At 35.6% G+C, this 16,525-nt stretch overlaps 1 protein-coding gene across 1 annotated transcript in view; it reads left to right on the top strand.

Annotated features, from left to right (window-relative positions):
• The first annotated feature begins 7,572 nt into the window (after positions 1 to 7,572).
• Positions 7,573 to 16,525, top strand: part of Serpinb13 (serpin peptidase inhibitor, clade B (ovalbumin), member 13) — an 18,295-nt gene continuing 9,342 nt past the window's right edge. The window contains exons 1-3 of the mRNA XM_005373031.2: positions 7,573 to 7,599; positions 8,733 to 8,914; positions 9,439 to 9,495. Coding sequence (XP_005373088.1) covers positions 8,750 to 8,914; positions 9,439 to 9,495 — 222 coding nt within the window. The 5' untranslated portion in view covers positions 7,573 to 7,599; positions 8,733 to 8,749. The remainder of the gene's footprint in view (positions 7,600 to 8,732; positions 8,915 to 9,438; positions 9,496 to 16,525) is intronic.

Genomic DNA, 16,525 nt, shown 5'->3' on the forward strand with positions numbered 1-16,525 from the left:
AAGCTAAACAAAGATGGATATTATGAAGCTGGGAATAGATCCTCTGTGAATGGGAAAGGGATTTAGGAATGAGTGAGAAGAAATGAGAGTGTGTTATGTATATGTGCCAACTTTCCAAGATATATGAGATCATTATTTACTGTAAATAATTACTAATAAAATAAAAACAACAAGAATAAAAATATTAAAGCAATGGCAGAAAAAAGATAAATACTAATGAGAAAAAAGCAAGTATAGCAGTGATATCAGAAAAGAATCTAAGTGAAGTCCAAAACCATCAGAGAGAGAGAGAGAGAGAGAGAGAGAGAGAGAGAGAAATAATTCAATTTGATAAAAGATGCTGTTCATCAAATATAAAATATCACTCAGCATAATTTCAAAATATGAGGTACAAGTTTAAAAACAAAAATTTATAAAATATTGAAAAAGCTTAAGCACGCCTTTTCTATATATTAATAATTCAAAAAGAAAGTGCTCAGAGAAATATCAAGATTTTCATTCTTTAGTAAGCAAGAAACTAGGAAAACCACATAACTTGCATGTTTTCCCCCTGAACATCAGAAAAGAGAACATAGTTCATGAATCCAAGTAAGGTGAAAATAAAAAGTCAAATGTGTTAAATTATGAGGAACAAATCTTTTAAAATATTGGAAGTGTGATTAAAACATGAGTAAAGACTGGACAATTTAGGCAAGAGAAAAGGGACGTGGTTTGTATTTGTGGAGGTACGGGATATCTAAAGATACATTTTAGGTAGAATTGCTGGATCATATTATAATTCTGCATGTAATTTCGTTAGTTATTTCTAAGTCCCTATTTTAAATATTATACTACAGTCCTTCCATTAGTAATATATGTATTTATTAGCAATATCTGTATCTATTTCCTTAAAATCCCATCAATACAACATTATAAAGCCTCAGATGTATGCTAAACTGTGAGATAAGAAAATATATACTAGCAAAGATTTAATTTAAAATATCCTCATTTTGAGCATATCATCATAATGTCATTTTATTTCTCTTTTCCCATATCATATCTATTCATATTTGTTGTGTTTTTTGAAGGTGCCATATTTGTGTTTTTTCCCCATAATTTTAAGCATTCTTTACATGTTAAAAGGATTCACCCATTGTAGTAGAATTGACAAAGCCCTTTTCTAAGTTTGTCTTTTTTTGTGGGGGTGGGGTTGAGACAGGTCTCACCATGCAGTCGAGACTGGCCTCAAACTCACCGTAATCCTTTTGCTTCAGTCTCTCTAGTGCTGGGGTTACAGGCATGAACCACCACACTCAGCTTTAACATTTTTTTGATTTATATAATTACTGTGATTATTCAACTATTCTAAAAACTGTATTTTTATAAGTTGAATTTATCAATTTTGCAGTGCTTGTAGATCTGAGGTCACGTTTTCCCCACTTCCGGTTTGTAAGGGAATTGGGGTGTGCTTTCCTCCATTATCTGTATCAGTGAGGGTGAGGCTTTTGGAGCCGAGTGAGTGCCCAAACTGTAACTCAGAACTCACTCATTTGTCTCAACGTGCCAACACTGCCTTTAAACCTGAACACTGGGGTTTTAGTTTAGAAAAGACACAACTCACACTTTAACATTTTTCATTTTAAAAGGAAAGCAACACTGATGCCAACGGCTCACCAACCACTGATCTCTATGGTTTACTTTTTAAGTTAGATGTCTGATCCAACTGGAGTTTATACTGGCATAGGAGAGGAAATATGTGTTTCATCTACTTCCAAATGGTTATCCAGTTGTTCCAAAATCTCTTACCTGGGTGCCACATTCTGTTTTCTTGGTTCAAGACTGCCCTCTTCTGTTGGCGTAGTTAAGTGCACATTTCAAATCAAACACTGCCTAGGAGATGAAAGTGTAGCTCTGGTGAAATGATAACAGTATGTAATGTAGCAACTATTGTTAATTCCTAGCCTTTTGTTTTTGGTCATGTATCATTTTTGTTTTTGTCTTCATTGTTGTTTTGTTAGTTATTTTTCTCTTTAAAAAAAATTCTTGCCTAGCATGTGTGAAGCCCTGAGTTTATTCAGTCCCCAGCAAAGTATTAAACCAAAAAATTTATGCCTTAATTCTGCTTGTTGATCTTGATATGTTCATGAATATTTGAAATTAAGTGACTTTTATTATACAAAAGTACAGTTCTGTAAGAAGAATAAGTACCAGAAAAAGATGCTAAGACATTGTTCAGAGATTTTATGATCTCCTTTAGAAAACCCATGCAAATAAGCTAAATATTAATCAAAAATCCATTAAAGTGGTTAGTTATACATCTCCGACAGAAGTTATCTTGTATTGCAGTAATAATTACTTACAAATGCAGTACTGAAATTTATACCACATAGTTCTATTTCACATTATCTTGCTATCATTTATTTATTGTATGCACCTCCTTAATAGAATGTGAATTTAATGACAAAAAGAATTTTTAAAATGCAGTAGATTCATTGCTGTATTTCATTTCTTCAACTAAGATCTTAAACACAGAGTAGATGCTCAAAAATATTTATTGAATGAAATAATAAATGAAAAAAATCCAAATTCTATTCATGAGAAAATCAAAACCATGAAATGTATGTAAGTTTAACAATAATTTTTACAAGTAGTAAAGCTAATATATAAATAGGTGTAAAATGTAAACATATAGCTTGATAAGGTATCACAAAATTGATGCCCATGCAAATACCACCATGTTAGGAGATAGCACACTGTTGTCACTCCAAAACCTCCACCTTCAATCTTTTCCCAATTATTGCTTTCTTCCTCCTTTTGAAAATATAACCAGCATGCTGACTTCTAGCATTATAACTTTGTTTTTGCTGCTTTTGAAATTTATATAAGTAGAATTACATAGTATACATTCTTTTCCACTTGGCTTCTTTTTTCAAAACCTTTTGTGAAATTCACTTATTTTGTTTGTTGGCTGTAGCTTATTTCAGTCACTGTAATTATCGGGTAATGATTCATTATGTGACTATACCACGATCAATTTATGTATAATTATTGTTGATATACATTTGGGTTTCCAGGATTTGTCTGTTCTTTTTTGCACGTTTCTTGGTTCCAATAAGTATATGCTAATACTGGGTATGTATCTGAGGTGGAAATGCCAGCTGATGGGATATATGTGTATGTATATATACATTTTTATTAATAAAAATGTTCAAATGTTATGTAGCAACATTTATAATCTCTAGTATTATTGAAATTTCTTTTGCATATTCCATTTAACTCCATATTCCATCTAGAATGAAATTTTAGATATGTATGGTGTAAGGTAGTACAATAGAAAATATTTATTTTCTATCCAATGGCCTCAGCATTTAAAAACTGAAATGTACAAGTATGTATTGAAATTCTTCTGGACCTTTGTTTCAGCTTATTCTTTGCCAAAATCAGATGACTTAATTATCATTTCATAATAAGTCTTGCTACTAGATAGAACTTGTCTTCTCCTTCTTCTTCAAGGGGTTTGGCTACTCTTAGCCCTTTGCTATTTTCTATAAATTTGGAATAAGTTGGCCAAGTTTTTGAACAAAGAAACCTGAAATTTTAACTAAGATTAAGGTGATCAAATTTGAGAGAATTGGTATCTTTATAATAATGAGGCTTCTTCTAAACCATATTCTTCCACTTAGTCTTCTTAATTTCTCTGAATCACACCCAACCTTTTCCTTTCAAAGACTTATACACTTTTCACATTTACTAGGTATGTGAAGCTTTTAATTACTTGCTTTCGTAATTGGTATAAATTGTATGCATTTATTGGGTGAAACATGATGATTTGCTCCATGTGTACATACATACATATGTAGATATGGAACGATTCAGTTTAGCTAAGTAACATATACGTTACCTTACATAGCTTTTTGCTACTCTTACATTGCATGTTTAAATAATTCTAATGCATTTTGACAGTATATTAAAATATTTTATTTTTATATGGTTTTGCATTAGGCAATCTTGAACTCTTTAAGTTGTCCTAATGCAAGTCTTTTTTCCTTTGTGGATGATAATTTTATTTTTTCCTTTGAACTGTTTATCTTTCCAGTAATAAGCCAACAAATTAATTAATTGTCCTATTGCATTTGTGGGGCTCTCTGACTCAGTTCTGAATAGATGCAGTGATAGTGCATATAGCTTTATTTTTTGGTAAGTGTGTAATTAATGTTTGTTGACCAAATAGTATATGAGTGTTACAATTGTTCCTAGATTCAATGCATCAATCCTAAATTATTTGAAGAAAATATTATCTTGATTACTCAAGATTTTTATCTTGATCATTATTACATATATAATTAAAAATTTATGCATATCACTTATATTCCAGAAATTCTTAATGTCATATTTCATTTTCATTACCTACATTTTTGATTGCAAAGAGAGAAATGGGTTTTTATCTCTCTTTCTACTTACATCTATTGAAGGATACGTAAGATGATACGCTTGCTCAATACAAAAATGACAAATTTTGCACGTAATATATTAACTCTAAAGAGCTCCAATTTAACTTTGAAGAGAATTTTTTTCACAGATTTTGATAAAGTGATTAAAATTAGAGGAGGATATTTGCAAGAATTATTAAAGAATAGTTGGGAAGTGAAAATGTTGAGAATGTTTGAGTAGATATGAAATACTTTTGCCTGAAGTCAGGTATTCTAGAAACTAAGACATAGGCAATAATTTTTGTTCAGTTTTTTTTTTTGTTTTTGAGGGGAGGGTGTGCTTCTTTTAGAGAGGCGGGGTGGGACAAGGAGAAATGTTAATTAATCATCTGCTTTCAGCTGGAGATTGGCTTCTGTCTGATCCTGTAGAGGAGGCCTAGAGCATAAATCATACTACAAAGAGGGCCTTACCTGATGCTAGGTGGCTGCCTTTTTATACCTTTGTGCTAGTGAGTCACATCCAGGTGTGCCCTGGGTGGGCTGTAGAGTGGTATGCAGACTCCAGACAGAGGGATCCCATTTAGCTGAATCACTGATCCCAGAAAACAGCTGTGAATGAATTATCAGCCAAAACAGCAACCGGATGTTAGACGCGCAGGCCGGGAAAGAAATGTGTTTGAGACATTGGCGAGATGGATTACAGTATAAGTTTGAGGAAGAAGCTCATTACAAGCCAGCAACAGTAGCACACGCTGAGGTTTACCAAACTATGAGTTATGGGAGAGGATGGTGAATCCATCAATGCCCTTCTTCAGGGTTTAATTAGTTTTCTCCACCCATGTAAGCACAGGAGCTATTTTTATGGCTCTTAATCAGCAACCTCTTTCCTTCCACTGAAACAGCTTTGAAATGAGGACTTATGAAATAGAAGAATAAGGAGAAGACCAAGGACTGGGGGTTGTGAAGGCAGTGGAAATCAGGCTTAGAGGGAATGAGAGCGGGAGTAGGTATCCAGATGGAAATACTTTGGCATGCAGCAGTTTACAGTAGGAGCAGTTCTTGGTGATGATAATGGTCAATGTATTTCTGTGTGAGAGAGTTGCCTAGGAAAACGAAGATGAAGACCAGTAAAGTGAAAGATTTGGAGATGTACAGGGTGGTCGTAGCAGCTAAGGTGGACAAGGGCACTTGTGCAGAGCATCAGAGGGTCCTGCGGTTTGGGACGCACAGAGCCTCTAGTCTCCAAAAGGGAACACTGGAGGTGACTGAAAAAAAGGCTAAAAGAAAGGTGGAGAGAGAAAGACTTGAAAGAAGCAAGTGTAGGGTGGAGAATAGGAATGAAAAACTTGTTGTCGGATCCCAAAGTATGAGTGGCTGTTCTAGAGAAGACTGTGGAATGCAGTGATTCTCAGCAAAAGTCGGTTTTGTCTGTGAAAACAGGTGGTAGAGGAAAGGCTTCAGAGAAAAGCAGAAGGCATGTGAAAATAGCTACACACTGACACAGAGTGTTGAGGGACCACAGGAAAAGGACTTGGGAGACATAAATTGACAGGTATATTAAAATATGAAGTATTATAATGAACTCAAGGATCTTATGTCACTTTTAAAGGCATTTCACTGGCAGTCATGGTTAACTCCATAATAAAAAGCTAATTCTTTCTGAACCTTACTCAGTTTGTACATTTCTCAGTGACATTTAAAACATGAAGCTAATTAGGTATTACTTTGAGTTGCTTAAAGGGCTATAGTCAAAACATTTTTTTAGAAAAGTAAATTGTGAGTAGTGAGACAGGTTCCTATAGGAGCCAAACCTTTAAAGAAGCTTGTGTTCAGGGGAAGGGAAAAGAAGATATTTTTCTGGGAGGTATGGCTTACAACAATGACAAAGCCTTTATAACCTTTGTGAACACTAAGCTCGAGACTAATGTAGGTGCTCTTTATTTTAATGAACTAGTAGTTTCAGTACAAATGTTCCAGGGCTGGCAGGAAAAACTGGACTCTGGAAGTGTAATTTTCTTCTAGGTTTCCTGCAACTTTGCTAATGTTTTCCTGGAACCAGGTTGTTGTGTGTTTATAAGTTGCTATGCTTAGTACTCTGTCTGGTACACAGGAGACTCAATAAATATTCATTGAATGAATTAAAATAAGAGATTTCTTAATGGACAGAATACTTGAGAACAAGAGTGACCTTGTGTGTGTGTGTGTGTGTGTGTGTGTGTGTGTGTGTACACCTATGCATGCATTTTTGCATAAAGCTGCCTGCCCAAACTCTTATTACTCCTTTTTCTGGTTCTTTTCTAACAAGCCAGTTTACTTTCCTTTTCTTCTATGCATTTGACATTCCAAAATAATGCAACTGCCAAATGAGTCTTAGTAAAGACAATGGCCTGTCAGGACAAAACTCTAGATGTCAGTGGTAAGTAAAGTATGCATTTCATTCATGTCTGCAGATGAATTAAATGGAGCCTATGAAAACCAGTGGTTTCCAACCTTGGCTGCACATCCTAATTACCTGGGGTGATAAAAATTCTGACGCCTGATTTCACCCTAGAGATGCTGATTCAGATAGTTTAGGGTAAGTATTGGGCACAGAGTTTTTAAAAGTTTCTCAGGAGATTTTAATGTGTATCCAGGGTGTAAAACCCTTACTCTAAACAAGCTATTCCAGAGGATTCTTGATATTATCAGGGATGAAGGTTTTCCAACCCGCCCTTTCCCCGTGAGTTCATTTGACTTGGTCATTTTAATTCTACCCTGTAGTCCTGGTATGGGCTTCCGCTTTCAGTCCTGTTTTGTTCTCTGGTTAATTTTGACCTTTTCATGCTGAGACTCCCAAAAAGAATTTCTAAAGGATTTTGGAGAAATTGGAATTTAACCTTGCTTCTTGTATATTTAAAGTGCATACTATTTGAGCTACACTTGAAATACAATTGCTGACAACTTCAAGGGAATGACTTCATGGCTATTAATGAAAATATAAGGAACTGAATCTTCAGTTTTGTCATAAACATTGTCTGCTACTTTTATTAGGAAATTATCATTGAGAAACCCAGTGCTGTTTCATTGGAGATGCAAATTATAATGACTAGGGAGAGGCAGAGGCAGAGAGCTATAAATTAAGGACCTCGGCTACTCATTTTACACAGGTGTGCTAGTTTCTCACTTAGCTGCCTCCCTCATCAAGAGCCAGGTATGTTCTCTCTTCAGCTACAACTTAAGACTCTTGTATTTTGAAAACATAGATGTTTGTTATTTGAAAGAAGTACTCTTACTGTGCATTGGCTTTCCTTAAGGGGGTTTTATTTAATTCATTTCATTTTTGAGTGAACCTTCAAGGTGTCACTGTAAGGGATCCAGGGCTGAAACTGAAGCTGTAACAGCAGATGTAGGATGTAGATGAAAGATGCCTTAGCGGGGATTAGCCCAGGACAGCAGAATCATCCACAATATATGAATTTACAAATATTTTACTCTGCGTTAATTCTGTTTTTGTTTGGGGATTCTTTTTTATAGCCTTTCTAGAGTAGTTATAAAATAGCTCTGACGCAGAAAATATAAAACATGTTTATGGTCTACCTGTTTATTTTGGCAAATATTAATTGCTCTTAAAATTATTCTTTGTGAGATAATAAACATAATATTAGCACATGGAACAAAGTTGAAATAATATAGAAAATCACAGATAAACACCTTACTTAATAATCCATGACTAGTGATATTTAATTCTCTTTAAAGGAAAATTTAGCTTAGGATCAAATTATCACAGTGTTAAGGTTTAGGACTTAAGAGAAATAGCTATCTGGCTACTGTTTAAACTGGATTTTGAGTGAATTTAGAAGTAGCATCAGATAAGGGTATAGCTATTAACTTTATTATTACTAAGGCTAAATTTGAACATTGTTCTTCCTGGAGGCCTATGGGACACCTATGCCTTCAGGGTCTTGCCTTGTCACAGGCTGAGAAGATGGAAAAGCTGACCATCAACAGGATAAAGACTAGTTTTGCCAGAGAAGGCTTATCATGAGGAATAGGCAGAGGGAGGCAGAGGCAGGCAGGTTCACACAAGGAATGACAGAATAAAACCATTATCATGTTAACCCCACTCCCTGGGGAAACAAGAACTAAGAACAATTGGAATATGCCCAACTCTAGCTAACTTGTGTCTCCTTCAAGAGAAGGTAAGAAATGAGTGAAAAGCAGACAGCAGTGACCTTTGATTGGGAAGTACAATCCCATTTTCTGGGTCAGTGCAGGAAGAGTTCCTGTGACACAAAGCAGTCCAATCCAAATGTTCAGTGTTGATTGTTTTTGTCACTGTTTTAGATCTCAATAAAATCATCATGGATTCACTCATCGCAGCAAATACTCACTTTGGGTTTAATCTTTTCAAAGAGTTGAAGAAAATACATGATGGCAACATCTTGTTTTCTCCTGTTGGTATGTCAACTGCAGTTGGCATGCTCTCCCTGGTGACCCGAGGAGCCACCACCTCCCAGTTACAGAAGGTAGGCGGCTTCTTTGCTGCCCGCGCACAGGCTTGTTTCTGAGGGCCAGCCCTCTAGCATTACATCAAAAATATGCTCATCTTGAAGTGCAGCACAAGAAATAAGGACTATGAAGTCATGAAGAAATTTCAGGTCTTTCAGGGAAATCCTTTTGCCTTTTCAAATAACATTATGCCATCTGCTTGAAATTTGTTTGAGTGGGGGAAATTTCTTTTGAGTGAGCAGACTCTTACAACGCCATTACTCTTCTAATTAAAGACCGAGCATGAAAAGCAGTAACTCCTGGGAGAGGTGCTATAATCCCCACTGAATATAAATGACACATCAGCGGTGAACACATCAATGGATATAGGCTCCTCTGAAGAGATCAATGGACAGCCCAGGTCTTTTCATGATTTTCCAAGGAGACAATGTTACCTATGTATTACTGAGATTTTTTTTTAACAGGAGTCCACTTTTCCCTGACTGACTCCATGCAGTTTTTTTGTGCTCTAATCAGTGAAACAATACTTTCTCCCTACCAGGTGTTCCACCTTGAAAAAGATACAGAAGGTTCCAGAACAAAGGGTGAAGAAAAAAAGGTGGGGGCATATTTTTTACAGCCTTTAGTATGATTACTTTTTAGGTGTGAACTCACTGGAGAAAAGGACTGAGAAAAGCAGGAAGGATGTAATACTTCACAGTAGTTCTTAAGCAGTAATAATTACTGTACCCTGGTAATACTGCTAAATATATCAGTTCACTTTCTGTTGCTCTAACAGAATATCTCAGGCTGGGTAATTTTTATATAAAAATATTTATTTAGCTCACAGTTCTGGAGGCTGAAAGTCCATTGTTGGGTTGCTCCATCTGTTTGGCTTCTAGTGAGAGTTCCCTTGGATATGTTACTATGCATTGGATAAAAAGAAAAGAGATCCTGCCATGTGCAAAAGAGGCCAAGCTTGTGGGCTGGCCTTGCTTTATAACAACCCATTCTCAAGAACTAACTCACCCTGAAGACTAGCATTAATCTCTGAGGGCAGGGCCTCCAGTGGCCTAATTGTCTCCCACTAGTACCTAAATGCTGTATTACCTGCTAATGGCCTTGTACTGGGGACCACTGATCTAGCACAAAACCTGTGGGGGAAACCACTTGCAAATGACAGCACTAGGATTAAGTAATAATAACAAGCCCTTAATATTAAGAACAGACTTTAATGAATGTTAACTACTCTGAAGCCTGGATGATTGAAAGGTCGTCACAGCCAAGTGAATAGTGTTGGGTTTTAAAACAGATTTAGGTTCAAGTCTTCGTTCTGTAGTTTAAGACCTAGGTTTCTTTGGGGAAATTGTTTTTCTTCTTTGGTCCTTCATAAGATGTCTAGTAGGAGCAACTGGAACACTGATAACTCATTCATTGGTGGTGGTAGTAGGTAATATCACTAAATTCAATTCATACTTTGGTCCTTTGCTGATATCTTATTAAAAAATATTAGCACAGCATTATTGATCTCCTGGAGTCTCCTCCACCTCTAGCACTCTAGTACTCATCACTGAGTCCTCTCTAACAGAGGAGTCAAGTCTATTAGGTCAGGAATCAGGAGTGGTCAGAGTTCACAGGAAGAGCACAATTGTTCTGATAGTAGTTACAGTCCAGTTCTTTGCCCTCATAAAGTTGTAGCTCAAATAGTCCAGCTGGTCATTTCATAGTCCTAAAAGGCTACATTGAATGTCAGGCTTCTTTCTGGGGTTTGCTCAGCAGAACTGAGTCAGGTAGCTTTTGCCATGTACGCTCAATTGAGGCACGCATTTGATCCAAAGTGCTTTTCCTCCCAAGCATGTAAATTCGCACAGATTCTCTGTGCAAACTTGAGAAAGGCAAATTTCCTAAGATAGATGCCCTTGTCTTCAGATAAAGCCTTGATGCCCGGTCAGAGCTGGATTTCAGCCTTGACAGCCACATTCTGTACAACCCTGGGAGCTGGCTCTGTTCCAGCTCCAACATCGTGTTTTTTTTGTGGGGAAAGGGAGCTGAAGAGGTATAAAAAAGAGAAGAATTACTGACTAAAAAGTTACTAAGTCTGGAACAGATCTTAGAGGCCATCTACTCCAATCTCCTCATTAATAGATGAAGAAACTGATGATTAAAGTGATTTATCCAGGGAAAGGCTTGACGTGTGGGATTTGATTATCATACGCATTCAAAGTATTTTGAACTTGCTTTTAAAAATTGATAAGATCTCTAGACATACATGCAAAAGGTATAAGGAGCAATGAAGTGAGCACATTTTAATTCCTTCTCCCAGTGTAAGAAACAAAACTCCTTGATACCTTTTCTAATGTCTTTTCTGAGTACATTTCTTCTTCTGAAAGGCGATTCCACTGTCCTGAGTCAGGTGTGCATTGTTCCCATATACTCGTGACTTCATTACATACAGCATCTGTTTTTAGCCACTGTTTTTTCAACACAGCTATTTTTGGTTCAACAGTGTGTTGTATTTTAGGTGGATATCTGTATCCCTATTTAATCCATTTTCACATCTGATTATCCATTTATCATATTGATGGATCCTGCCTGCCTGTTTGACTCCCTCCCTCCCTTCCTTTCTCCCTTTCTATTAGAAACAATGCGGGGATGCCCCCTTTTATGTAAGCCTGCTAGTTTACCTGGATGAGAGTTGCTCTAGTTCTGAGCTACTGAATATGATAATTATTCAAGTGGCTATTAAGCTCTGGAAATGTACTTGGGTCAAATTGAAATATTCAGTAGGTATAAAATAAACACTCAAGAACTTAGTATACGAAATGAGTGTAAGGGCTGGGAATGCAGCTCAGAGGCACAATGCCTGCCTGGCAAACATGAGGTCCTGAGTTTGATTCCCTCCACAAAAGGAAGAGAAATGTGTGTAAAATCATTATTTTTTGAAATACTTAAAAGTCTACACTTTTTATCATGTAATATGCAATTAATATTTACTGTAATGATATGCTGAAATGATATGGTAGGTATGCTGGGTTGTATAAAATATAAAAATAAAATTAATTTCACTTGTTTATCTTTACTTCTATTTATTTTAAAACATTAGTTTTATTGGTACTTTTGATATATACATGATAGCATTCATCACATGGCATTTGTACCTGTACATGAAATATCTTCATTCTTCTTTACTCTCCTCTCCCTCGCCTCCCTTCAACCCTTCTTCCCCTCCTTATTTACAAAGGCTTTGCTTTCATTTCATACTTCTTTTTCTTTCCCCTTCCTTTCTTTCCTCTTCCATTCCCTTGTTCCCCTTCCCACTTGAATACTTTCTTCCTATTTCCCAATATCTCTTATATATTTTGGTCCTTACTTAACCTTTTGGTTTCTCACGGCAGAGAAGCCATGTGATGTTTGAACACGTGTGTCTAATTTATTTCACTGAAGAGTTATGTTCTCAGGATACACTCAATTATCTAGAAATATCTCTAGCTTATCCTTCTTTATGGAATAGTATAGAAAAACCATGCCCTCTTTATCCATTCATTGGTTGATGGACATTTGGGCTGTTTCCAAGATTTAGTTATTACAAACTGTGCTGATATAAACATGGATGTGCATATATAACTGTGGTATGATTGTTTTAATTGTTTTAGGAAGATACCAAGAAAGAGAATAGTTGGGTGAAATAGAACCTTTAGTTTTAGTTTTTGAGGAGTATCCACACTGATTTCCATAGTGGTTGCAGCAGTTTATACTCCCTGAAACAGTGGAGAAGGGTTCCTTTTCCCCCAAGCCCTGCTAGCATTTGTTGTGGGTTGATTTCTTGATAACCAACATTATTTCTGGAATGAAATGGAAACTCAGTGCTGTTTTAATTTCATCTCTTGAATGATCAGTGATGTTGACCACTTATTCATATATTTATTCACTATTTCTACTTCTTCACTTGAGAAGTATCTACTCATTTCAGGTGCCCATTTTTGGATTTGGCCTTTAAATCTGATTTTTTACAGTTCTTTATATATTCTAGATATTAGTCCTTTGTCTGAGGAACAGCTGGTAAAAATATTTCCCACTCTGTGGATGCTCTGTCCATCCTGTTGCTGGTTTCTTTTCTGCATAAAAGGTTTTTAAGATGATGAGATCTCAGTTGTTGATTCTTTGTGACATTTCCTATGTGATAGGGGTTGTGTTCATAAAATCTGTGCCTACACCAATGTCTTTAAGATTTCTACCTATTTTATCTTCCATCAGATTTAGTTTTCTGTTTTAATACTTAGACCTTTGGTGCATTTTGATTTCATTTAGGGCATGGTCAGAGATATGGTTCTAGTTTTAGTCTTTCATGTGTGGAAAGCCAGGTTTCTAGCACCATTTATTAAAGAATTTATTTTTCTTCCAGTGAAGGTGTTTTACCCCATTGTCAAAAATAAGGTGCCTGAGAGTGTTTGGAGTTGTTTCCACATCTTCTGATCTATTCCAGTGATCCTTGGGTCTGGGTTTTTTTTTTTTTTTTTTTTTTTTTTTTTTTTTTTTTTTTTTTTTTTTTGCGAACACCATGCTATTTTCATCACAGTAGCTTTGTAGTATAACTTCAAGTCATGGAGTGTGATACTTGTTGCCTGGTCTTTATTTCTCAGAATTACTTTTACTGTTCCAGGTCTCTTCTGGTTCCAAATAAATTTTAGGATTGTTTTCTTTGGTTATGTGAAGTATGCTATCAGTATTTTGATTGAGATTACTTTAAATCTGTATAACAATTTTGAGTGTACGGCCATTTTCTCTATATTGGTTCTTCTTACCCAATAATAAGGGATATCCTTCCATTTTGTGATATTCTCTTTGATCTTTTTCAGAGTACCGTGGTTTTCAGTGTAAGGTCTGTTACTTCCTTCCTTAGGCTGATCACTAACTATTACATTTTTTTTGGATGCTATTGTGGTTTCTCTGATTTCTCTTTCCAGTGAATTTGTTATTTGTGTATAGGAATGCCACCTGATATTTGAGTGTTGATGTTGTATATAGCTACACTACTGAATTGGTTATAAAATCTCCTAGTCCTTTGGTGGAATTTTTGGAATCTTCTATGTGGAGCATAATGTCACCTGCAAATAATGATAATTTAACTTTTTACTTTTGTATCCTTATTCTTTTTATTTATTTCTCTTGTGTAATTGTCCTGGCTAGTGTTTCCAGAACTGTACTGAATAAGAGTGGCGATAGTGAACATCTTTGTCTTGTTTCTGTTTTGTTTTTTTTTTTTGTACCAGGAATCAAACTCAAGACCTTGCGCTTGCCAGGCAGGAGCTTATGCCACTGAGCTATATCCTGGGCCCCTTTGTCTTGTTTCTGATTTTAGAATGAAAGCTTGCAGTTTTTGATCATTTTGTGTGACATTGGCTGTTTTTTTTGTCATAGATGGCATTTACCAGATTGTGATAAAGACCATCCAATTCCAATTTTCTGTAGTTTTTCTTTTTTTTTTTTTTAATCATGGATGGTTGTTAAACTTTGTCAAATGCCTTTTCTGCATTTATTGAGATGTTCATGTGGTGTGTCCTTGATTCCATTAATATGATATATTTATTGAGTTGCATATATCAAACCATCCCTAAATCCCTGAGATGAATCCTAGTTGCTCATGGAGTGTAATTTTCTTGATGATTTGATCCATTCTGTTTGCCAGTATTTTAGTGAGGAATTTTGTGTCAGTGTTCTTTATGGAAGCTGGCCTGTAATTTGCTTTCCTGGTTGGATCCTTCTTTGATTCTGGCAACAGAGTAATGCTTATTTCCAAGAATGAGTTTGGGAGTATTTCTTCCCTTTAAATTTCATTACAGAGTTCTAGAAGCAGCAGCATTAGGACTTCTCTAAATTTCTTCTAGAATTCAGCAGTGAATCCATCAAGACCTGGGCTCTTTGTTGGTAGGTTTTTATTTATATCATTAATTTCATTGACTGATATCAGTATATTTAGAATCTGTCTTCTTAATTCAGCTTTGGTAATTTATGTATATCTAAGAATCTTTCAATTTCTTCTGTATTTTCCATCTTATTAGAAGATGGAGTTCTTGAGGGAGGTATTGAGGGTCTTCTGGACTTCTGCAGGACCTGTTATAATTTCACCCTTTTCAATCATAACTGCATGGATTTGAGAATTTTCTTTCCTATTTTTTGATAAGGTTGGCTAGCGGTTTGTCAATTTTATTTAATCTTTCAAAGAATCAACACTTCTAGTGGTTGATTCTTTGCATTGTTTTCTTAGTCTCCATTCATTAATTTTTGCTCTAATCTTTATCATTTCCTCCCATGTATGAGCTTTGGGCTTGACTTGCTCTTCTTTTTCTAGAAGCTTGAGCTTCAACATTATGTTACTTATTTGAGCTTGCTCTGATTTTCTGATGTGGGAGTTCGGAGCTATAAATTTCTCTCCTAAGACTGCACTCATTGTATCCCTTAAGGTTTGGTATGTTGTATTGGCATTATCATTTAACTGTAAAAACTGTCTGATTTTTTCTTTAATTTCATCTGTGGCTTACTGGTGTTATTTAATTTCCATGTGTTTATGAATTTTTTGTGGTTTCTTTTGCTATTGAGTTCCAATTTCATTGCACCATGGCCTGATAATATGTATGGAATAATTTCAATTCCTTTGCATTTACTTCAGCATATTCCATGAGCTAGTATGCGGTCTATTTTGGAGAATGTCTTATGTGTAGCTGAGAAGAATGTGTATTCTGATGTTGTGGTGTGGAGTAGCTGTAGACAGTTACTAAATCCCTTCATTCAAAAATTTGGTTCCATTCTGATATTTCTGTGTTGATCTTTTTTGGCTAGTTGATCTGTTCATTTGTGACAGTGAGGTATTGAGTTTCCCCATTACAATTTTATTATTGCTTATTTAATTTCTCATATCCCTTAATATTTGTTTTATATAGGGGGTACACTGGTATTTGGTTCTTATATACTTATGATCGTTATCTCTTCCTCTTGAATTGTTTCCTTAATAAGAATGGTATGACTTTCTTTGTCTTTCTTCATTAGTGTTGGCTTGAAGTTCACTCTGCAAATAGAATAGCTACTGCGTTTTTTTCCCCCCCCAGGTTTCTGTTGCATGGAGTATTGTTTTCTATCCTTTGACTTTCAGTATCTGAATTTATTTTTGAGTTAAATGTGTTTCTTGCAGCATTTTGTTGGATCTTGCTTCTTGATCCATTCTGCCAATCTGTTTCTTTTGATTGATGAATTAACACTATTGCATTGATGGTTATAACTGATATGTACTGCCTTCTGCTTGTCATATTATTTCTCTGTTATTGATTCCCTCTGTTTCTGCTCTTTTTAGTTGCTTTCTTTGCTGGATTAATTCATTCTGTTGAGATTCATGGACTTGTAGTTTTCATTATCCATTTCTAGAATATCTTTGACAACATTTTGGAGTACTGGTTTAGTGGTCATGAATTTCTTCAGATATTCTTTGTCATGAAAGTATCTTATTTCTCCATCAACTTTGAAAGGTAATTTTGCAAAGTACATCAGTCTGGGTAGGAGTTTGTTTTCTTTTAGTACTTGAAATACATCACTCCAAGCTATCCTTGATTTGAAGGTGTGTGTTGAGAAGTCTGCTGTGATTCTGATGGACTTTCCTT

The sequence above is a fragment of the Chinchilla lanigera genome, unplaced genomic scaffold (assembly GCF_000276665.1).
Source record: "Chinchilla lanigera isolate Chin_1 unplaced genomic scaffold, ChiLan1.0 scaffold00001, whole genome shotgun sequence".
NCBI lineage: Eukaryota > Metazoa > Chordata > Mammalia > Rodentia > Chinchillidae > Chinchilla > Chinchilla lanigera.